The sequence below is a fragment of the Panthera pardus genome, unplaced genomic scaffold (genome assembly GCF_024362965.1).
Source record: "Panthera pardus isolate Hobbes unplaced genomic scaffold, ASM2436296v1 HiC_scaffold_12, whole genome shotgun sequence".
Taxonomy (NCBI): Eukaryota; Metazoa; Chordata; class Mammalia; order Carnivora; family Felidae; genus Panthera; species Panthera pardus.
In genome coordinates this window covers 41,830,250-41,852,608 of record NW_026526677.1, presented here as the reverse complement: position 1 = coordinate 41,852,608, position 22,359 = coordinate 41,830,250, and the positions used below count along the sequence as shown (strand labels likewise).

The following is a 22,359-nucleotide window of genomic DNA, read 5'->3' as shown; positions in this document are numbered from 1 at the left end:
TGGACCACAGGGAGCTCACAAGACCGAAAAGTAAAAAGTGTAGTCAGACGGTGAGTCTGGCACTGACTGGGGCTCAGATAACCTGTTTGCCTGTTGTGCTTTAAGACTGAGTCAGCCCTGGGGCACCTGGGCGGCTTAGGTCATGATCTTGCAGTTTGTGAGTTCGAGACCCGCGTCGGGCTCTGTGCTAACAGCTCAGAGCCTGAAGCCTGTTTTGGATTCTGTGTCTCCCCCTCTCTCTACCCCTCCCCTGCTCACGCTCTGTGTCTCTCTGTCTCTTAATAATAAATAAATGTTAAAAAAAAATTAAAAAAAGGACTGAGTCACTCAGTCTATTGGGCAGTGACCACTTTAAACCTCTTTCCCACCAAGCAGACTTTGGGGTTTTTATCCAGCCCATCACAGGGGATGAAGACATGTCCCCATGTCCCCAGTGTCAGAACCTGCAGGTTGGCTGAGAGTATAGGGGGAGAGCTGAATCTGTGGGTGGAGATGGGTAGATGACATTTGTCTAGGGAAGGGAACCTCACATCTATGCAGAGCCTGCAGACTCTCACTTTGAAGGGCTGTTGTGACAATTAGATGAGCTAATCATATAAAATGCCTAGCACCAGGTGTGGCTGAATAAATGCTGGTTTTCCTCTGCTTTCTGCTCTGAGGAGGGCACTTTTACACACACTGTCTCCTTGAGTCACCCCCGGCAGCCTGTGACAGGGGTTGCATATCCCCATTTAATAGATGGGAGAACTGAGGCCAGGAGAACAGTGACTTGCCCACAGCCCCAGCATGGTTGGGGGGAGCAGGGTACCTCATGGGAGCCAGGATGATCCGGTTCAGCAGGCTGCGGTGCAACCTTTTGGCCACCTTCAGCCCGGTCCATTCTACGGTGACAGATGTGACAAGGCACAGCACAATGCCCAGGCTGCAGAGCACCGTGAACACCATGGCATAGACAGTCTGGTCGAGGGAGCACTCCTGGGCCGGGCAGAGAATGAGGCGGGGTCCCGGGGGTGTCCATGGCTCAGCCCTCTCCCCCCAGCCCCTGCCCTGGGGCTGCCGGCCACACCTGGCTGAGGGAGCAGTTCCTGGCTGCTGGGCTCAGGGTCAGGGCACTGTCGGTCCACTTGGCCAGCCAGTAGTCAATGGCCACCAAGACCATGTGCTTGAGCAGCTGGGAGAAGACCAGCAGCGACAGGAGCAGGATGCCGGCGGATGACAGATACTTGGCACAGGCTCGCCACGGGATCTTGGCACGCTGGTGAAGCACTGAAGACAGGTTGTCCTCCTCCTCACTCTCAGCTGCCTCCTCTGCAGGCCACAAGAACCCACCCTGTGGCTTCACATTTCACATCCCTCTGAGGGCGAACCGGTGGGGGGGGGGCATGTTATCCCCACTTACAGATGGGAAAACTGAGGCACACCAAGGGAGAAGGATTTGATGAAGGTCACACTATCTCACCACCCCAGAACCCCAAACCCTAGTCTCCCCACGGATTTCATTCCTAGTCCCACTGTCTGTACCTTCCTCCTCTTCCTCATCTTGCAGGAGGCCGTCTCTTGAGGACATGGCCCGGGGCAGACCCTGAGGTGGCTCAGTGGCTTTTCTCTCCATGACAGTCTCCTGAAAGACAGGTGGGGCCTGGCCAATGTCCTCAGAATGTGCGGAGGGGAAAGGGAGGGAGGGGGACAGCCACCCCTGGCCGTGACCAGTGTCAGGTTTCCAGGTTGCCCCACCTGGGGGAGGGTCCAGATGGACATGAGTCTTGGCAGAATTTACTCGTCCTGTTTATCAGCTTAAAATACCCCGATATTCCTGTGGGAGACCATCTCTCCCCTATTCTTAGTCTCCATGACTCAGGTGGGCTGATCATTCTCCCTGGCTCTATAGGTGGGCATGAGACCCAGGACTGGCCAATATCACACTCCACATCCCTGGCCACAGTGATTTATTCAGGGTGGGCACATGACCAAAGTGGACAAAGGAGAGTCAGTTCAGGGACTTCTGCTGAACTGTTGTGGAAGAGGCACTCTCTAATTGGCAGAGGTGTGGAGCTGGGAGAATTTAAGCCTACGGCTGCTGATAGCTCTCTCTGCTGCCACAAGAATGGAGCCAGTCTGAGGGGAGCATAGCCAAGGAGGGAGAGAAACAGGTTCCTGATGACATTCTTTAACTACCTGGATCCAGCTTCACCTGAAGCCGACAATTTTTAGTTTCATGAGCCGAAAAATCCTTAACTCCTCCCTCTTTTTCTTTGCTTAGCCAGTTTGAGTTGATTCTCTGAAGCTTTATCACTACATGGTTTCTGATTATTTGAGGATAAGTGGAAGGTGTCCACCTGATTCTGCCTTGAGTAGCTGGCACAGGTACTGGCTCTCCTCGGGCAGGAGGAAGTTCATGCTCAGCTCCCACATCTGTCCTTTGGGGGGTTTCCTAGGCCAATGAGGGCAGGAAGGCCTTTATGTGTTCAGATTGTACCAGAACCTTCTCCTCAGAGGGTGGCTGCCTGGCCCTTAGGACATACTCACCTTCTCCAGCTCTTGGTCCTGCCGGTTCATGAGGGTCTTCCAGTGCTCAAAGAGCTGGCACTCAGACCTCTGGAAGTCCTTGAGCGTGCCCTCCCTCTGGATGGTGCCATCCTTCATCGCAATGATCTGGAAAGGAAGACACAGACCCGGCCCAGGGGCTGAATAGAAAAGGGGAGTGGCGGTCACACCCCTACCTTGCTAAGGAGTCTGAGGTGGACATGTACACACCCTCTCCCCCACCACAACTGGCCACTGGCTTTCCCACTGCAGTGAGCTGGTAGTGATAACCTGTCCCCACCAACACACTCCCAAGATTGAGAGATTGGTACTTCTGGGGGGTAATTCTCAGTGGTTGCCCCATGGTTGCTAAGAGGGTTTGCAGAACAAATTAGCTCCTGGTCCAGGTGTCTGATTCCTTGCAAGGATTCCATCCGTGGCTGCCGTTTTCCCACACTTAACAGCCAATTGTACGCTACCTTTAGCTCCTCCTAATGGCAGGTCTGGTGGGTTCCACCGGGGGTTGACAAAGCACCTATTGGTCTAAGTGTGTGTGGCCATGCCCCTTTAAAATCAATAAAACTGATTTCATTTGAAACACTCAATGTTTCACACTCATGGGCACTCCGCATTAATTCAGAAACCCACCTCTGTTCTCTTACCCCTACCGAGCCCATGCTGGGGTGTAGGGAGCGATGCCTGGGAGTCCTGTTCACTGACACTTCAAGGGACCAGGCAGGTCTGTGACAGCCTTCTTTGGACTAAAGATTGTCCTGAACTGCCTTGCCAAGGTCACCCTGGAAACTTAGACACAGACCTTCTGCACCTGTTTTAATAGTTTTTTTTTTTTTAATCCGGATTTTTTTTTCTTTTTTCATAGTAGAGGATTTCACCACATGCAGAAGGAAGACCTAGGGCCATATAGCACAGTCGGAAGATCAAGGAGGCCCTTAATTTTCAAGGGCAAATTTTGCCTCAGGAGTCAGGCAAGGTCCAGATTTTAAAAGTCACATGATTTCCACCTTAAATGTTAAATGCTTTCCAATTAATTGAAAAGTAACTGTTATCTACAGATTGAGGAGTATGGAAATGTGGTCAATGTGGGGTTTCACCAAGTCGCATTCTAATATTGAAGCTTCTGCGACTACCTGTATTGTTTGTTTCCATATTTCCATCTGATTCTGACTTGAATTCGTCCGACCTTCTGTGGGTCAGAGGGTGGACGGGAAGATGGCTTTCCCATCCAAATAGGCAGTCCCAAGGCCAGGGGGATGAGTCATCAACCCGGGCCATAAACAGAGGATAGGAATCGAGTGTCTGCTTCTTTCTGAGACTTCTTGGTGCCAGCCTTGCATGTACCACAGGGGCCCCAGGTGAGGATGGGAATGTCTGCAGCTGTAGGTGATGTGAAACCCTTGGACTGTGCAGAGTCTACCCAGCCTGCAGGAAGCCATTCAGTGTGGATCTCTTCTGCTTTGTGGCCCTCAGCAATGGCTACTGAGACACTGAGTGACTCCTTTGAAGATGTTCTACTGCTTCTCCCACCTCAGCCCTCCACAGCTTGATCTCCTTGTGGCCTCTTACCCAGTCTGCATGTGGCAGGTACTGTAGCTTGTGGGTCACTAGGACCACTGTCCTCTTGTCATCCTGGAGCAGCTCAAGGATCCCGGCCTGCATCAGGTGGTCACTCAGATGGACATCCAGAGCTGAGAAGGGGTCATCCTGGGCAGAGGGGAGAAGGTGGGGGCAAATGTGGGCAGAGGGGGTAACAGTGAGTATAAAAACCATCAGAGTTGTACCAGCTCTGGTCTAGGGACTGACACTAGTTAGCTGAATGTCCTTGGATAATATACTTCACCTCTCTGGGCTTTAGATGCCTCATCTTAAAATGAGGCAGTTATGAGTTATATGGCTCTCAATTTAATCACATACACTTCCTGACTCTTGAACATTCAATAGCTCCCCACTGCCTACCAAGTCTGAATTCCTTAGCACGGTGATCTAGGCCCGTTGTTACTTGCTCAGTCTGTCTTTCTGGTCTCACTTGTCTGTCCTGTCCAATCTCCCTGTACTCCAGGATTCCAGAGAACTTGCCATTCCAGGTTTTTACCTATGCTGTTTCCTCTGCCGGAAGCACCATTTTGTCTCTTGTCTGCCTGGTGAACTCCTACTCATCCTTCAGTGCTCCATCCTAGCTCTTCCTGTGTCCTCTCTTGATTCCATGCCTAATCCTCCCTCCTCTCAATTCCAGTTGTGATAACTATTTGTCTACTCCTGTGAGGCCCCCAGGAACTGATACACCTTGTGCCTGTGCCAGGTACAGAGTAGGAGCTTAATACACATTTGCTGAAATAATCTAAAATATCCACTTGACTTCTTTCTAACAAGGTTGTTTAAAGCTCATATAAGATCATGAATAAGCTAGGGGCACCTGGGTGGCTCAGTCGGTTAAGCGACTGACTTTGGGTCAGGTCATGATCTCACCGCTCATGAGTTCAAGCCCTGTGTCGGGCTCTGTGTTGACAGCTCAGAGCCTGGATCCTGCTTCGGATTCTGTGTCTCCTCCTCTCTGCCCCTTCCCTGATTGTGTGCTCTCTCTCTCTCTTTCTCAAAAATAAACATTAAAAAAAAAGATCATGAATAAGCTAGTACTTTGTAAAGTGCTATGTTGGATGGTAACAAAGACTATGAACCTTTACATTTGAAGTGTGTTTATTGGAGAGCTTTTACGTGTTTTGGGAACAGGGGGAGCGCATAAAGCCAGATCAGAGACCTGGTTCCTTCTTCTGACTCCCTACCCAAATGGCCTTCCTCTTTTCTTCTGTTTACCTGACTCACTCTTCCAGAAAGCTCTCCCTGATTATTCTAGCCCTCATAGTTGTCTCCCTGGACAAGCCTCCTCCTAGACTGTGCTGCACAGTTTGGCTTTCAACTGGGCCGTGGCTCTTGAGTGTGGGTGAGCTCTATCTCCTAGTCAGATTCTAAATCTTTGAGGCCAAGGCCTGGCCCTCAGAATTCTTCAGTATCAACTAAGGCACCTCACACAGAACTTGGCATGAAATAGGGCAGGCACAGCTAATTCGTTTATCTCACGTTTGATTGCTAGTGACTACTCGGAGTGGGGTGGTGACAAGGATTCTGAGGCCAGGTTAAGTCTCTGTGGGAAACTTATCTAGTTAATGTGGGGTCCCACAGAACTGCATTCATTGATGATACTGAATTTTCTATTACCACTGCTGTGATCAATTAGCAATGTCTGCTCGGAACACGGGATTGGAAGTGACAGCATACTTTCCATGTATCTACCGTTATTGTAGTGGGGCTAAGTGTTGATAGGTTGAGGCTGTCCTACAGGGAGGCAGCCTGTAATTACTACTTGTCTTCCCTCATGGCTACTGCAGAGTTCCATGTGAAGTCCACAGTGGGTCATTTGCACTACCCTTACCTCAGTTTCCCCATCAATGATTAAGTAATATCTCTGGCAGGAGAGGCTTACTCCTGGAAAGGGAGCTTGTTGGGTGGTGTTGTGTGGGTTTGTGTACAGGCGGTGAGCCAGGGAGGCAGCCAGAGACAAGGGAGATACCAGCTAATGCACTCACCAAGAAGACAACGTTGGTGTGCTGGTACAGGGCTCGGGCCACACTGATTCGCTGGCGTTGACCACCAGATAGGTTGATGCCCTGTGACCAAAGGAGAGGAAACGTTATGCTCTCATAGCCCTTCAGGAAAGACCGTCCTGGCCCTTACTTGCCTGTGAGCTCTTTGGGATAGCGGCCTGGCTCTACCCATCGCTTTGTCCCTCCTCACCTTGAAGAGAGGAGGAACTTGTACATATTTACTGAATGCATTCAGAGGTGGGGAGCATGATCCCCATGACTCTGAAGATTCATCAAGTAGGTGTTAGAGACCATCTGACCAGTGACAACCAAGACAGAGGAAGTAGGGATTTCAATCATACATGAGGAGGGCTATCATGGGAGAATCTTATTTGTCTAAGCTTATGGAGGAGGGGTCCCATCTGGAGAGTGTACATGAAGGATATAACCCTAGGCCTAGCACAGTGTCATGTGGGCCCCGAGTATAGACGTGGGGCATGAATAAATCTCCAGCCTAGGGAGGCACTAAGTGGCAAAGCTGTCAAGGACAACCAGCAGCCCAAGGTTCAAGATCATTTTGTCCCCACTGCAGGCAGCTTTTCCACCTTTACCCTCTTATTTTCCAGTCACCTCCTCTCCCTGAGAATGAGCTCAGAGCATGCTGGTGGTGATAGGTGGGGATCAGGGAAGCTTGAGGGCCCCAGCCTTGGAAAAACCCCCATAGAGGCTGCTACTAACCCGTTCCCCAATCTGAGTCTGGTCTCCATGGGGCAGGATGTCGATGTCCGGCTGCAGGGAGCAGGCTTCGATGACCATTTTGTACCTGGAGTGGTTGGGGGTGGGGATGGACACAGCTGATCGGCCTGGCCAGAGCTGGGCCTGAGCACTGACAGAGAATCATTAGCTTCCGGGCAGCTGTGCTCAGGGTGAGCATTGGCTTTAATGGCCTTCTGCCTGGGGGCAAGCAAACACCATGTGAGCTTGAAAAGAGCTGAGGGCAGCACCTCACAGAGTCTTGGGGCCAGTTAAATATTTGAAGGATGAAATTGGATAGTAGTAAATACGCCACGTAAATGACAAGAGGGGGCCCATGGCCCTTGTGCAGTTGGAGAAGCTCCAGCCAGAGCCCACACTTGGGGCACTGCCAGGAAAAATCACTGCTGGTTGGTTTAGGCAGTAATGATGATGGCTGATCAAATATTTGCCCAGCCTGCTCCTCTCATACTTCCCTGGTCAGCTCTTAGCTGGTGCCAGCCAGGGTGCATGGAGGCATCAGAGTGTCTTGGTGACATGTAATTGGGTGTCAGGCAGCCTTGGATTTGAGACCCATTTCTGTCATTCGTTGGGTGGCCTCGGGCAGGTTACCTAACCTTTCTGAGCCTTGGGGGCGATAATGATAGTAGCTGCCTACTGGGGTTGTTGTGAGCATTAGGGGAAATCAAGCATATAAAGAGCGTGACGCTGCACCTCGCACCTAAGAGCTCAATAGATGGTAGCAATTATTATTATCATTGGAGGGAAAATAATACATCAGTTGCAGAGCGAGGGTAGGGAATAATGGAAAGCTGGGTCAGTCTTGCCATTAGCCTCAAGAGAAGGCCATCGGAGCTTCCACACAACATCCCTCCCCCCGCAGGCTCCCCTCCCTCCTTGCCTTCATACATACAGGAGTTGGATTGCCCTGATGCCCAGGCACATCTGGATCATTTCCAGATGGGCCATATGGAACAGGCTGGGATTCAGATAAGCGTCTTGGAGAGCAGGATGGCTGGTTGTGGGTGATCGATGGAGGGGCAGGGCAGCTGGCTAGGGCTTGGGCACTGGGGAGGGCTGGCTAATGCTGCCCTTGACCAATTTCTCCCCTCCCCCGCAGCCCACCTCCCACCAAGAGGCTTCTACCGTTGTTTGTTGAAGGGACTCTCAAAGGTGATATTCTCCTCCACAGTGGCATTTAGCAGCCATGGTTTCTGAGAAGCATACGCCACGGGGCCTCTCTTCCTGGAACAAAGCAGGCAGGAGTAGGGGAGGCATTCTTGGGGGCTCATTCTCAGAGGCAGTTGTCAAGCAGATTGTATAGACTGGGGAGGGGCACTTGGCAGAAGCCAGCTTCGTGTGGCCCCTCTTTCCCCAGGGCCAGAGGCAGGCTTGGGTGCCCGGGTCTTAGCAGACCAGGGCGGGGGGCGGGGGGTGGACAGGACCTCAACCCTGCCCTGCCCTGCATACAGCCTGTCCCACCCCTGCAGTCTATTCTTCCTGAGTCTCTACCCAGAGCTGGGAGGAGCCTGAAGTGTGACCAAACCAAGTAAACACTTGACCCCTAATTTCCTTCTTCCCCGAGTGGCCCTCAAATCACTTGATTTTGATGTTAGCAGATAACTCTCCAAGTGGAACTTTTTAAAAAAGCAGAACCAAGGAAACCACATGTAGTGTGATACAGGTTTTGAAGACCCCCCCAAAAAAGGGGGGGGTATGACCACCAGATAAAAGTGATCTGGTGTGAAGGGAGCCGCTTGATGCACAGAAGCAGCAGTGGCTTCTGAACCATCTGATGGAGCACAGGGCCCTCCTGGGCCTCTTCCCTACAGCAGAGCTGGGACGTGTGGGGCTGCCCTCAAGAGTTCTGTGGCTCCCTTGGGCCTGAGAGCCCCTCTGAGGAAGTCTGCCCACGGGGCAGGTGCTCTAGGTCACAGTACCTCACATCCGAGTAGGCCACCGTCTCCCGCTCTGGGCTGCAGCAGGGAAGAAAAGACACAGTTTCAGGGCTCACGTGTGTGGACCAACTTCTTCACAGACCTTTGAACTCCCTCAAACCCGGCATGAGTGTGTCTGTTTGCCCCTGTGACCAGGGGTGCAGCCACATGCTGCACGGAGGGGTGTAGAGTGGGGAGCGGCCATCCTGGGGGAGCCTCCTCTGCCCGACACGGTGTAGCGTCCCCAGTGTGTGTGTGTGTGTGGGGGTGTGCGGAGGGCCCCAGGCCCCAGTTGAGAGGGAGAATGAGGGAAAGGCAGCATTGGTGTAATCTTGTGTGTTGGGGGGAATTCTGTGTCAGAGGACTATGAAAGCCAACATGTGGCTCCTCCAGACCCAGCCTCTGCATCGGGGCTCAAATGCACAGACTCGGGTCTCAGGCAGACATGGCTGCAAAAACAGCCGAGGCCGGGAGGGCTGTCTGGCAGGAGCCAGGCCAGGCCCACAGCTTGTGCGTGGGAACCTAAGGCCCATGGAACTCTCGGGGTGGCAGCCAGAGGGCCCAGAAGGGCTCCAGGCATGAATTGAAGCCTCATGTGGCCCTGTCAGAAGACAAGAGTGGAATCTGGGGTATCTGCTGGGAGAGATGTGTCAGCTGCAGTGACCGCATGCCCTGGATGGCCGGGAACAGCTCTAATGTCAGCTATTCTGTACCGCTGTTCTCATCCACACGGTCATACTTGTCACATACCGTGAGCTCTGCCTTTTGGCTCAAGAACCATGGTTACTATGGCGAGAGAGGCTGGGCCTGTCATCACACCCTGGCACTTAGGGACAAGGTGGGAGAAAGGGCAAAGAAAACATGGGGAAGTGAAACATTCTGGTATTAGAGGGAAGGCCAGTAATTATGAAACTACTTAGGGGTATTTACAAAGTTGAGTCACCCTTCCCAGCCCTGACTTCATACCACCTCCAGTGTGTTTTGAATGTTCTTGGGAGATGTGAGGTTCGGGAAGGTTTTCAGTGTCTCAGAGCCTCATTAATCTAGTTCACTTGGATGTTTTAGACTGAACACTGAACATAAAGCAATAAGGCCAAATTTCTTCTCTGGCCTGGGGAAGATCTACCTCCTCTCTTTACAGCCCTGTTTCTCAACTTTTTTTTTTTTCAGGATCATCCCCTAGGGACTTTTTATCCACATCCCCCCCCCCCCCCGCCAATTGTCCTTTCCTTAGTGTATTTCTTTTCCAATTCAGTGGTTTTTAGTATACTCACAAGGTTGTACAGCCATCACCACTAATTCCACAACATTTTTATCACCCTCCCCAAATAAATCCTGTACCATTAGCAGTTACTTCCTTTCTTCTTTCCCACCAACCCATGGCAAGCAGTAAACTACTTTTTGACTATGCACCATGATTGATTGATTGATTGATTGATTGATTTAAAGTAGGCTCCATGCCCAGTGTGGGGCTTGAACTCACAACCTTGAGATCAAGACTTGTGCATTCCACTGACTGAGCCCTGAGCCAGCCAGGTGCCCCACCCACCATGAAGTTTTTAAACCACAGATATATTGTATATCTGTTTATATATTATAAGGCCCTTTGAAGAGCCACAGACTGGAATGTCTAAGTTTTTTTCTCTAAGAACCAGATTTTGCCGTCTTTGAGAAAGCATGCCTTGTTACAAGGCTCTGTGCCGATGAAATCATGTAGGCTGCGCACCCTGCCGTCCACACTCAGTATCCCAACCCCACAAGCCCTCCCAGCCCCCCAGCCCCTTCCCTTCGTTGGGACCCACTTCCAACCCAGTTCCAAGGCTATACCTGGGGTCCTCTCCCGTCTCATCAGGAAGGCTGCTGGGGTACAAATGGGAAAAATCAACACCAGTTACTTCTCACTCCATTGCCTTTCTCTCCATCACAAAGGTCTTTGGAGAGAGAGATCCTCACAATCCCCACCCCTCCCACCCCTCCCCAGTGTCCCCAAGTGGCTTCCTTAGGGACACAAACCTCTCTTCTCAATCACTGCCCCTCCCACAGCACCTAGATGAGCACCTCCAAATAGCAAGAGCTAAATCTGTGCCCCTGACTCAGAGTAGCGGTGAGGCTGGCTGGGTGTCACGATGGTTTAACACGGGGGAAAACTAAAGCTCAGGGAGGGAAAAAGTGACTTTGCCAAGGTCAGAATCATTTTATAAACTGTAGATTGGGACCCAATCATTGGGTCTAAAGTAAGTGAACTGTGACCGCACTTAAAAAAAAAAAAAGTGTGCCCAGCATGTGGTTAACATGTGTGTTTTCTTGGGATTTTCCCCCCTTATCTATCAATGCATGAACGTAGTGGACTGTGATGTACAGTGGATTATAGTAAAAAAAATTATGAAAAGCACTGAGTGAGGCGACCTGAATTTTGTGGCCAACTTTGCCAGCACTCTTTTCTGTTCCAGACTACCACTCAACCTTCCACAAGTAGCCCTCTGCCAATAAAGTGTGTGCTTCTGACATGCACATTTGGGGAAAAATAATCCACTCTCTTTTCGTACAGATCTGACTTTAGGCATACTAAAACCAGCTAACATTTGTTGAATTTCATAAGCACTGTGATAAGTATCGTAATAGTATCTTCTTTCTTAAAGCTTAAAATAATCATACGAAAGAGGTTTATTTTGACTGTCTCCACTTTACAAAGAAAGTGAGGGTCAGAAAGGCTAAGTAAGTTGCCCAAAGCCACACAGCCAGCAAATAGCAGAGAAAATAGATTTATCTGACTCTAAAGCTTTATGCTCTTAATGACCACATTACACCACTCCACTGTGATTTGTCAGGAATACCGGGATGGAAAAAAACAGAGGCAGCAAGGAACCTGATGAATTCCTTTCTGTCCCTTGCTGAGGAGCAGAACTGAGAGGAGATCCTGATGGATACGTGGTTACAGGTCCCCTCAGATTCTGTTCTCTGATCTTTGTGGTCTCATTTTGTTCTCTCAACCCAACCTAACCTTGGGTTTCCCAACCATCAGATTGCTGGACTTTCTGGACAGCTGGTAACATGAGACAGATAAAAAAACCAAAGCTTACAAATGCCAACTCTGCGGCCGAGGCCCAGATAAGCTTATCTCTGGAGTCTTCCTGCCTTGATTGCTTCCAGAGTTGCAAAGACTGTTATTTATCTGGAAGAAAGTGCATCTGTGGCCTCCCTGAGGACCCCAGTGCCCGGTCCTAACTCATTTTGTATCATTGTCTGGGTTGCTCAATTAGCCCTTATAATGGACTACCTTACTCTCTAATCAGCTCCTGTGTAAGTCTTTTATCCCCAGTGGGACTTTAAGGCAGGAAGAGCATTTTTTCCAACCCCTACATTGCTTAGCACATGACAGACCTGTAATAAAGGGAGGCTGTTAACTGACATCTTAATCATTTGGGAAGAAGGGAGGGAGGGAGACTAGCACTCAGTGGGGGCTGTCCTCATGCCAGGCACAGTGTGAAGTTGTTTGTATTTGCCATGTCATCCGCAGGACAATACTTTAAAGAGGTGTTACTGTCCCCTTTTTACAGATGGGAAAACTGAGCCTCAGCGTTTGCATAATGTGCCCCATGTTACAGTTAGGAAGGGAGAAAGCTGGGGTGTGGATCCAGGTTCATCTCTACCTTTTTACAGTGTAGCCCCAGCCTCCCTAGAACGAACCTCCCCAAGGCTTTGTGTGTAGATGTTTCCATCTGAAAAGTATAAAATGGTACATGTGGCGTGCACTTTCTCTCATTGATTACTGGGGTCTTAAATGTGTGGGGGTCATTCCATCCCTCCTCTGCCTGTACCTTTGAAACCAGGCACTGAGCTGAAAGGACAATTCTCCCCAGTTCTCCAACCCCACGTCCTTCCCTCCAACCAGCTAGGTGCTGGGCAGGTGTGTGCACACCAAGCTGAAATCAAGGCACAGAGCCCGCCCTCATAGGGCTCATATTCTGGTAGAGGGAATCAGACAGGTACAGAAGTCAGAAAGTCACGAGGGCCAGAAAAAGAAGTAGGAGCAAGAAAGTATTATATAAATTTTGGGGAAAAGGACCCACAAACGCATATGCAAATGCTTAGAAAGAAGATTGGAAACTTCTAGGTAATGGGATATTAGATGGTTTTTAACTTCTTTATACTTGTGTATCTTTTCTAATTTATGGACAATCTTCTGGAATGGGAGAACAAGGTAAATTTTAAATACAGTTTGGAGGAGAAGAAATGTGAGAAAGTGAGGAAAGGCTCCAAGAAGTCAGAGTTGAGCAGAACTCTCAAGGGTGGGGGGGGGGGGGATGACAGAGTGCAGACAGAAGGAGGGAATTCTAGGTGGGAGGAAGAGGCAGGAACTGTGGGCAGAGAACTGGAAAAAAAAATATGGGCTCCGAAGTTCATATCTGAGGAGCCTCTCTACTCACTGGTTATGAAATCTTCCGCAAGTCCCTTTCCTTAGGGGAGCCTCTGTTTCCTTGTGTATAAAATTGGGGTCATGGCACAAACCTCAGTGACACTGGGAGAACATATTATAAAAACAGCTCATAGCCGATTGGAGGGAAGGACGTGGGGTTGGAGACCTGGAGGGATCATCCTTGGTCCCAGAGATGCACACAGAGGAGAAATTGAACAGCTCACCACTCATTTAAGACACCAGCAACCAATAAAAAGGGAAGAGGTGGGAAGGGGTTGGAAGAGGAAATTAGAATTTGGGGTCCCCATGGTCCCTTCATCTTGCCCCTGACAAGCTGTCTTGAAATGTTACCTTTTACCACAGAGCCTTTTCCAATTAATGTCATTGGGTCCTAATGCCGAGTCTCTGAGAGAGGAAAGGGTTTTTCTCATTGTCCGGATGAGGAAACTAAAACTCAGAGAGGTAAAATAACCTGCCCGAGGCCACACAGCAAGTGAGTGGCAGATTCAGGACTACAAAAAAGACCAAGTCTGGCTCATCACCTCCATGCAGGGCCCCTTGTCTTGCCTGCTTACCATACTGCCACACCTGCCTCCTCCAGGAAACCTGGGGTTACCTGAGCACCTTACCCCTATTCCCCAAAGGCTTCAAGATCTACTATGGGCAGATTGGACCACAGGGTAGTCATGAAAGGAGACTGTTTCTCATCTCCTGGGGAATCAAGGGTCTCAGGAAGCAGCCTTCATACCAACCACCACAAGGCGACTGCATTCTGAGGCTGGCCCAGGGCAAGCAAGGCCCAGGCCTCCTGAGTGGGCACAGACAGAGATAATAAATGGTTCAAGCAGAAGCCTCAGCAGGTGGTGAGAGCAGAGGCAACAGGGAGCTCCAGGGAGGCTGATTTGTAGTTGCTCATCAGGAAGTGGAACCCTCTTCCCTACCCCAGTGCTTTCTCTGGGGCCCTGCTTCTTGCTGGCTCCCTGGGGACATTTAAAATCATTCTACTGTGGTCATTAATGGCCCTATTCCTTATTTCTAGGGAAAGAATTTCACTTGAGTGTATCTACTAATATTAGCTTTTCATAAGAATGTTTTCTTCTTAGATATTAAGGAGAGAGTTTGCAAATTCCCAGGTTGATAGTGCATTGAAGCAGAGAGCCAGGCACTTGCGGGTGACTGTTACTAAAGTGGAGGTTTGGGAACCACGTGGTTCTCCCTGAGACCAGGGGCTGGGGGCTGATGTGCCGGATATGCCCAGGGCTGCTGCAGTAAATCTCCAGCCCAGAATGCAGGACCTCACCCGATGGACCCTGTACGCCCACACCAGGGCTCTGTCTACATGCCTCTGTCCACCTGGCACTGGTGAGCTCCCCGGGGGTAGGTCTTCTCCTTTGTAACTTGCACAGAAAAGTTCACAAAAGGCACATGCTTTGCTGGGCACTTGGAGTACAACACGGAATTCTTCAGTCCTGTCCTCAAGGAGCTCAGTGTCATGGGAGAGACAGGCACACCAGCAGGTAATCATAATGCATTGTGAGACATGCGCTAATAGGATTCCTACTTCCCTTTTTTGCTGTTGTTTTTGTTTTCAAATTTTTATTTAAATTCTAGTTAGTTACCATACAGTGCAATATTGGTTCCAGGAGGAGAATTTAGTGATCCTCACTTACATACAACACCCAGCGATCATCATTAACAAGTGCACTCCTTAATACCCATCACTCATCTAGCCCATCCCCCACCCACCTCCATCCATCAAGCCTCAGTTTGTTCTCTAAGAGTCTCTTATAGTTTGTTTCTCTCTCCCCCTCCCCCCCCCATACTCATTTGTTTTGTTTCTTAAATTCCACATCTGAGTGGGGATTCCCATTTTCCAAATGTTGGTGGGGAATTGGGTGGTGGAATTCTGAGTCAGGAGAACAGCCTGGGTCTAGGTATGTGGTAGGAGGAAGATGTAAAGACACATTTATGATGGCAGTCTCTTGGATGTCATAAATTGTTCCAGGTTGTGTGTTCATTTAACAAATGAATGCATTTAGCAAAGGCACTGTGGATACAGAGAGACAAATAACATATGGTTTCTGTGCCCAAGGAGCTCACTGCCATCTCTCCTGGGCGACAGGCTGGAGTGCAATTCAAGAACAACAGGGGGATTTAGAACCTGGCATAGAAGTACATTTTCAAACAATAATATTTATAATAATATTTATAGGGCACTTACTACACGCTAGGTTAAGCCTCACATCAACCCCATGGGAATAAGGGAAAACTGGTATAGAAAGGTCATGGAATTTCCCGAAACACAGAGCCCAGACTTGAACTCATGAAGCCTGCCTCCAGAGCTTTTTGCTTTTATCTGCCTAGCCATATTTCTCATTTGTTCATTGAAAGGACAAATGAATGGCTATAGAAACCAATCTCTCCAGAGCATTCTCCATTCTGCACTTCCTAATCCCCCAGCTCCCTGACTTGTGCCTCCTGAACTCCTTCTGGCTGCCTGGTCACCCGGCCTTGGCCGTGGCGTGGATGAAAACATCAGAGCGGCCTGGCATCGCCCTGGCCTCTGGCTGCAGACAGACAGACTTATGGGAGAGGCTGCCAGGTTAAACGTTATTTTGCTCATTATTTTGCTCTTGGCTCACTTTGCAAGTGCATCACCCCCATGCGACCTGGGCCCAGGGTCTGAGGCATGGAGCTCCTGTGTGTAAGAAAAGGGTCCCTCAGCACACAGCCTCCACACTTAACCAACACATTGCCCAGGATAGCTGAGCCGGACAGAACTTGTACATGTCCAGGATTTTGAGAGGCACATGGCAGATGAAGACAACTGAGTCATGTCTGTCCAGACTCCTCCTAGCCACTATAATGAGCTCCTAACTGGTCTCCCTTTCTCCAGTACCCCCCCACCCCTTTCTTTTATCACCAGCATAATTCTTATACAGCCTTCAGGCTATATCTTACTTCCTGGACCTGGTATATAGGGGTGTCTGACCTGAGCCCAGCCCACCTCTTTAGTCTTGTCTTCTGCCACTGCGTGCGCAGGTACCCGTCCCCCCCCCCCCCCCCCCCCCCCCCCCGTGCTCCAGGTACCAGAACCATGTTCTTTCACATCAGCAAGCCTTTGCCCATGGCGATACCCCTGCCTGGAACACCTTCCTCTCCTACCCCTGCCTTTTCCATCTGATGAAACCACACTCATCCTTCAAGGCTCAAACACCACATCCACATGACCCTTCTCTCCTTGGCCACAGAGGCCCATGTTGTTCCTCTATGCTTGATCATATGGCACTGATCTCCTTCCCCTCCCATAAAAGCAGGGGCCATGTCTTAATCATCTTTGCATTTCTGTCGCTGTGCCCAGTGTCTGGCACCCAGCAGATGTTCAGTAAACAGGGGATGAGTGAATACATCAAGGTGGAGAGATTGGAGCCCGAGTTGAGTTGTGAACAAAGACTCACAACTTCCGAGGGTTGGCTGCAGGCTACCGGGATGTGCTTCGCTATGCTTGAGAGGGAAGCTGCACCGTGGGGGAGGGCAAAATGGAGGAGTGAGAACCTCTTCATCATCACTCCTACCCCTAGACTTGAACTGAGCCGGGAGGTGGCGCCATGAGGACAGAGCTGTGAGCACCTGGGTGGTGGCTCCACTGAGGAGGTAGGTGTCATGGCCGTAGGGACTGCTGGCCTTTGGACTGTCAGGCTAATTATTTGTTCACATGCTCTTGAACCCCTTCTCTCTCAGCACTCAGTGGAAAGCTCATGTGCTTGAGCACCTAGGTGCAAATCCCACTTCTGCCATTTGAGAGCTGGGTGGCCTTGGGTAAAACTTGCTTCACCTCAATCTCCTTATCTGTTAAGTGGGGTGAATGATGCCTACCTCACAGAGCTTGGTGAAGACTGACTGAGACAATGAAGTAAATAAAGTGCCTTGCACATAAGAGCTGCTTAATGTTAGCTGTTCTAGAAAGGCCCCTTGTATCCCTTGGGCTGGGGCAGAGGTTTCCAAAGACAGAGGTGGCAGCAGTCAGACCCTGAGGGTTGGCCAAGCTTGGAGAAGAGGTGGGGGCCAAGGCAGGGCAGGGCTGCACCTCTGCCAAGCATGCCTAGCGCTTCTGCAGAGGACAAACAGGTGTTGATGCTGGTGTGGGGACACCTGAGCATGGGGGATGGGGGAAGAGGTAAAGAAAGTGGGGCAACGGGACCAGACCCAGCGGGGGATTGACTCATGCTGAGTGGGACACAGACCCAGGAAACCAGGGCAACCCCAATGTCTGGGTTCTGTAATCCCATCTTCCCTTCACAAAGACACACTGTCAGCCAATAAGCAAGGGCTCCTCCCTTCAGAGCCCTAAGGGCCAATTGGTACAAGAGGCTGACAAAGTGACCTCAAACCCCAATGCCTGACCTTGCCAGTCAGGCTGTGTTGAGAACTCCCCCAATAAGATGGGGAATGGAGGCAGAGACCCCTCTGCCCCAAACACACCACAATCCCTGGTGGAGTTAAGATTCCAGAGACAGAGGTCACAGGAACAAATCCCAAAGGGTTTGTCTACCAGTCCATAGCATCACTGAGGAGGGAAACTTGCCATCGGATGCACCAGTCAGGGACATTGTGGAAAATGTCCTGCAAATGGAGGTGCACACAGGTATTCAGACACTGGGCCCAAGGTCTTTCTGCACTCAGGCTTATGAAAAACCTGGCCTCTTGAATGCCACTTCCCCCTAGAAATGGCTGTGGGGAAAGCCTTTCCTCTGCTAAATCGGCTGCAAACTTTATCCCTGAATGTGCTCTACAAACCTCTCAGGCCCCCCTTGCCCTCAGCTACTGGGGGACGGGGGGGCGACGGGGGAGAGCTCCAAGCCAGGCCCCGCCCAGGTTTCTGTATACCTTTCCCACCCTCCTCATTTCTCAGCTCTTCCTTTCTTCCTTTTTAAAAAGCTTCTATTTTCTATGTATCTTTTATCAACTAGTTTCAAGTGCTTTCTGGAAGTAGGCGGCTATAAATAATAGATCCATGGTTGACTCAGCCTGGGCTTCTGGCTCTTTAATTAAGATAGTGATCTTTGTCCAGAAACCCACGTTCATCTGGGTTATCTCTGGCTCCTCAAAACACCCACTGGATGGTCTATGTCGGCTTTGCTGATGACCAGGCCGGAAACCAATGTTTGTGTTCCAGTTCCCCACACAGGGACGCAGTGCAGGTGAGTGAGCATGGGATTTAGAGTCAAGCGGAATTGAGTTAGAGTTCCAGCTCAGCCACTGATTAGCTGAGTGAATTAGGGCAAATAGTTGAACCCTCATCTATAAAACAAGGACTGTTCACAGTCCTTACCTTGCTGGTTGTCATAAGGACTAAATGAAATAATGAGTGCAGAGGACTTAGCAAAGTACTCAGCACATAGTAAGGGTTGAATAAGTACTACAGATGTTGACAAGAATAACAACAGCATTCATTGAGTACTCACTGAACACACAGCAAGTGCTCAATATGGGCATGACACGTCCTTAACTGAGAAGGATGGCTGAAAGAAAGGCTGCCCACCTGCCCACTGTTAGCTCTCCCCACTAGCTGAGCCCTGAGGGTGCATTTAGTACCTGTTCCAGAAGACGGCCCCTGAAATCTTCTGCATCTCTCCTAGGGTGGCTAGGAGGAGTGAGGACTTGCCACAGCCCACCTGCCCCACGATCATGGTCAGCTGGCCTGCAGGGAGGGCGGGGGGCAAATGGGACTAGGGCACCAGGGGGTCTGAATGACTATCACCCAGAAAGACAGACAGACAGATACATGCAACCCTGGGACCCCCATTTACTTCCCTCCTACCTAGAATCTCCCTTTGAGCTTTCCCTTCTGGAACTCTAGATCCTTCTTTTCACTCCCCAGTGTGGGCCCAACTCTTCATGGTCCCAACAAAGGCCACTTTGGGTTCCATCTCCATCCCACCTCCATGCTCTGCTCATGCTGCTGTCTTTGCCAGAATACCCACCCTGCCTCATGGCCTGAGGGACCCTGCTCATTCTCAGGAGCCCCACCTCTTTCATGGCACATTCCCTGGCTACTGGGGACTGCTTTTCTTTCTGTGAAGCACCCATATGTCTGCAGCAGGTGGCTGGACATCAAGGTCCTGCTGTCTTGTCCTGTCCTTGCTGCTGACTCAAACCAGCATGGGTAGCCCACCTCTCTCTAGTGTTCATACCCCAGAGTACCCACCAAGAGTGAGCATTGAGCTGGTGCTCAATACATGCAGATTTTTCTTTTTCTCTCTCTGTCATTCAGTGGGATATGTGGAAGGGGCACTTCAGCTATGACTCTGAGGGGCACTCCCAAACCATGCTAGAGACATGAGCCGGGCCGTACCTCGTGGGATGCGGATGGTGATGTTGGACAGTGTGGGGATTCCATCAGGAGTCCACGTGAAGAAGCCTCCAATGATCTTTATTGGTGGTAGCCCACAGCCCAGAAAAGAATAGAAAGGCAGCTGGGTTCTCAGTGTGAATGGTCTCTTGCCTCCCCTCCCGCCATGAAAGCTAGAAACCCTGATTTCAGTCCCTGGATCACTTCCAGGGCAGGGGAGCGGGGGAATGGCCTTCTTCTGCTGACCCCTGCCTGAATCACCCTCTCTGAGATGACAGTCACGGGGTCCCACATTCAATGGAGAAGGAAAACTTGTCCCTGGTTTTGGGACTGCTATGGACCCTCCAGGCGGGCAGGGTGACCACCAGAGCAGAGGACTCAGCATATAGGTCTCTGATGCTAAGCTCCCTCCTGGAGATGGTGCTGGGGGGCCAGACGTGGGGGTGCAGGTTCTAGGACTCACCTGGACGCAGTAGTTGTCAGCATCCCCATCTGCACTCGGAACCAGCCTCTGCAGTGGGGCCGTGAAGCCCCGACAGTCCTCTCGGGCTGGATGCTTGCGGTTCACAACCTTAAGGGGCTGGGAATGGTCAGGAGGAGGTGAGGGCCCACAGGACTGGAAGCTGTGCAGGGAAGGGAGTCCCCCCTCCTATGACGAGAAGCTGAGGCAGGACACAGCAGGGCACAGGCTACAGGCACTAGAGAAAAACACTGGTGGCAAGGGGAAGCCGGGCACTCACCACTGCCTGGTACTTGTTGGTTTGGCCCTGGGGCGCAGGCTCCCGGGGAGCACACTGCTCCTCGCGGATCTCTGCACTGGACAGGAACTCGCTCAGCTTTTGCACGCTGCAAAGGAAGCATAGAGACACCTCTCACCCTTGCCAGGGGCAGAGGGAAGGGGAGAGAGAGGAGGGTGCAGCCTGAGAGAGTGGCTCTGAGAAGGTTCTGGGTCCTGCGGTATTGTCCCCACAAAGCTCACACTGGAGGGAGACAGATCAGTGGGCATCCATGGTGGGCAGCTGATGTTATCAGTCAGCTAGACTGGATTAGGGTCTGGGTTAGGGTAAGATTGATTTAGTTTTAGGGGTAGTTAAATGTTAAAGCTGGTTCATTGGTGTAGGGCTTTATCCATTACTGTTAGAGTTAAGGTTGGTCAGTGTTAAGTTTAGTTAGGGTTGGGATTGGTTATTAATAATAGCTAGTATTTACTGAGCACATACTGTATGCCAGACACTGTGTTTAATGCTTTATAAGCATATAATTAAGTCCTGCTGGGGGAGGTGTTATTAATCCCAATTCAAGGAGGAGAAGGCCTCAGCTACCCTGGTGACAGTGGTATCAAGAGTGTCTGCATATGGAAATGCTTCTGGGTCAGCACAAGGGAATTCCAACAGCTGCAGCATCTTTGGACCTGTGGTTTCTATACAGAATCACAGAGCTGGGCTGGGCTGGGGGTAGAAGGGTGATCATTAGAAGTCACAATGCCATGGCCAATTAAACTGAATCAGCACAGCCAAGCCTGGAAATAGGAGCTAATCTTCTTCCAGCCCTGGTTTAACTACTCCCTGGTTATATACTCCTTTGGCCACAATTCTGCTGAGTTATGCCCCCTTCCATCCTTGAACCCTGGCCAGAGCTTCCTTGTGTGAGTTGTTCCTTCCATCAGCGACTTTGTTCCAACAGCTATTTCCCCTTGCCAGCTTGTCTAGGACATGCTAGGGTCTCATGAGACCAGGGTGCCACTTTTCTCAAGGTTGAAGGGGCTTGGGTACTGTCTGGTCCCATTGGTGATGGGAAAGGACATAGCTGGCTCTCCCCAGAGGCATGCCAAGACCTAGCTTTCAAGGAGTTATTTCAGTGGTCCAAGGAGATCTTCACTCTAGGTATGGAACTCCCCAGCCAAAACCTCAATGCTCTACCCTCAGGTTTTCATTCCCAAGAGGGTGATGTCTCTGGGAGAGTGGCCACAGGGCTCTAGAGCTCAGACGTAGGGGCCTCCCAGAGCTGCAGGCTAAGGGGGGGGACAGGACATGCAGGCACTTAGGGAAAGCTGCTTTACTGACCAGGGTCGGGAAGGCTCTGGGACCCGTGGAAAGAAGAGGGGATGTTCAGCCTGAGGAAGACAAAGATTCAGTGGATACCTTCTGAAATCCGAGGAGCTGGAGGAACAGTGCTCATTCTGGGTGGCTCTGGAGGGTGGAACTAGTACCAATGGGCAGAATTTGTGAGAAGATGCCAATTTTGGCTCAACATTGAATTTTTTCTTTTTTTATAGAGTTGTCTTGCAGGTGCCATTGAGTTTCCTCTCCTTGGAGGTATGTAAGCCAGTTAGGTAATCCCTTCTCAGGGATGGCATGGAGGGGAGCCACACATGGCTATGTCCCTCAGGCCAACTATGACCGCCTTCAGCGAGGCCCAGATCAACGGGGAAGCATGACTTTGGACCAAACAGCTGTAGTTGTAGGGGTCACTGGAGCAAGCCCTGGGGCCACCACATGAGCTGCCTGTCCAGTGTCCTTGCTGGACCCTCTTCTCACCTGACTAGAGCTTTGACTGTCGACCGGACCACACTGGACAGGAGGAACAGTGGTGTGACCAGGATGTGGAATAGCGAGAGGGAGGCGAAGGCCACCGAGGGCGAGAAGTCGGCCTCTTTGAAGAAGCTGACGTGGCCCACGAAGGTCTGTGGATAGAAGGACAAGCGAGGTATGTGACTCAGAGCATGGCCCTCTCCCATACTGGCGGCACTCGGCCCCTGGGCTGGAACAGGGGACCCAAGGA

The 22,359-nt window shown here is 50.7% G+C and overlaps 1 protein-coding gene across 6 annotated transcripts in view; it reads right to left on the bottom strand.

Moving 5' to 3' along the window:
• The window catches only part of ABCC8 (ATP binding cassette subfamily C member 8), a 76,975-nt gene that overhangs the window by 12,966 nt on the left and 41,650 nt on the right, over positions 1–22,359 (bottom strand). For 4 of the 6 annotated variants that reach the window (XM_019456456.2, XM_019456451.2, XM_019456455.2 and 1 more), the window contains 15 exons: positions 22,116–22,261; positions 20,319–20,424; positions 20,042–20,158; positions 19,582–19,657; positions 18,822–18,927; positions 10,637–10,669; positions 8,813–8,848; positions 8,019–8,117; positions 6,858–6,942; positions 6,123–6,203; positions 4,108–4,245; positions 2,527–2,652; positions 1,522–1,621; positions 1,067–1,308; positions 809–975 (listed from right to left, as the gene is read on the bottom strand). In XM_019456456.2, the coding sequence (XP_019312001.1) occupies positions 809–975; positions 1,067–1,308; positions 1,522–1,621; positions 2,527–2,652; positions 4,108–4,245; positions 6,123–6,203; positions 6,858–6,942; positions 8,019–8,117; positions 8,813–8,848; positions 10,637–10,669; positions 18,822–18,927; positions 19,582–19,657; positions 20,042–20,158; positions 20,319–20,424; positions 22,116–22,261 (1,658 nt within the window). The remainder of the gene's footprint in view (positions 1–808; positions 976–1,066; positions 1,309–1,521; positions 1,622–2,526; positions 2,653–4,107; positions 4,246–6,122; positions 6,204–6,857; positions 6,943–8,018; positions 8,118–8,812; positions 8,849–10,636; positions 10,670–18,821; positions 18,928–19,581; positions 19,658–20,041; positions 20,159–20,318; positions 20,425–22,115; positions 22,262–22,359) is intronic. The other 2 variants (XM_019456454.2, XM_053899924.1) reach the window with 1 other exon arrangement.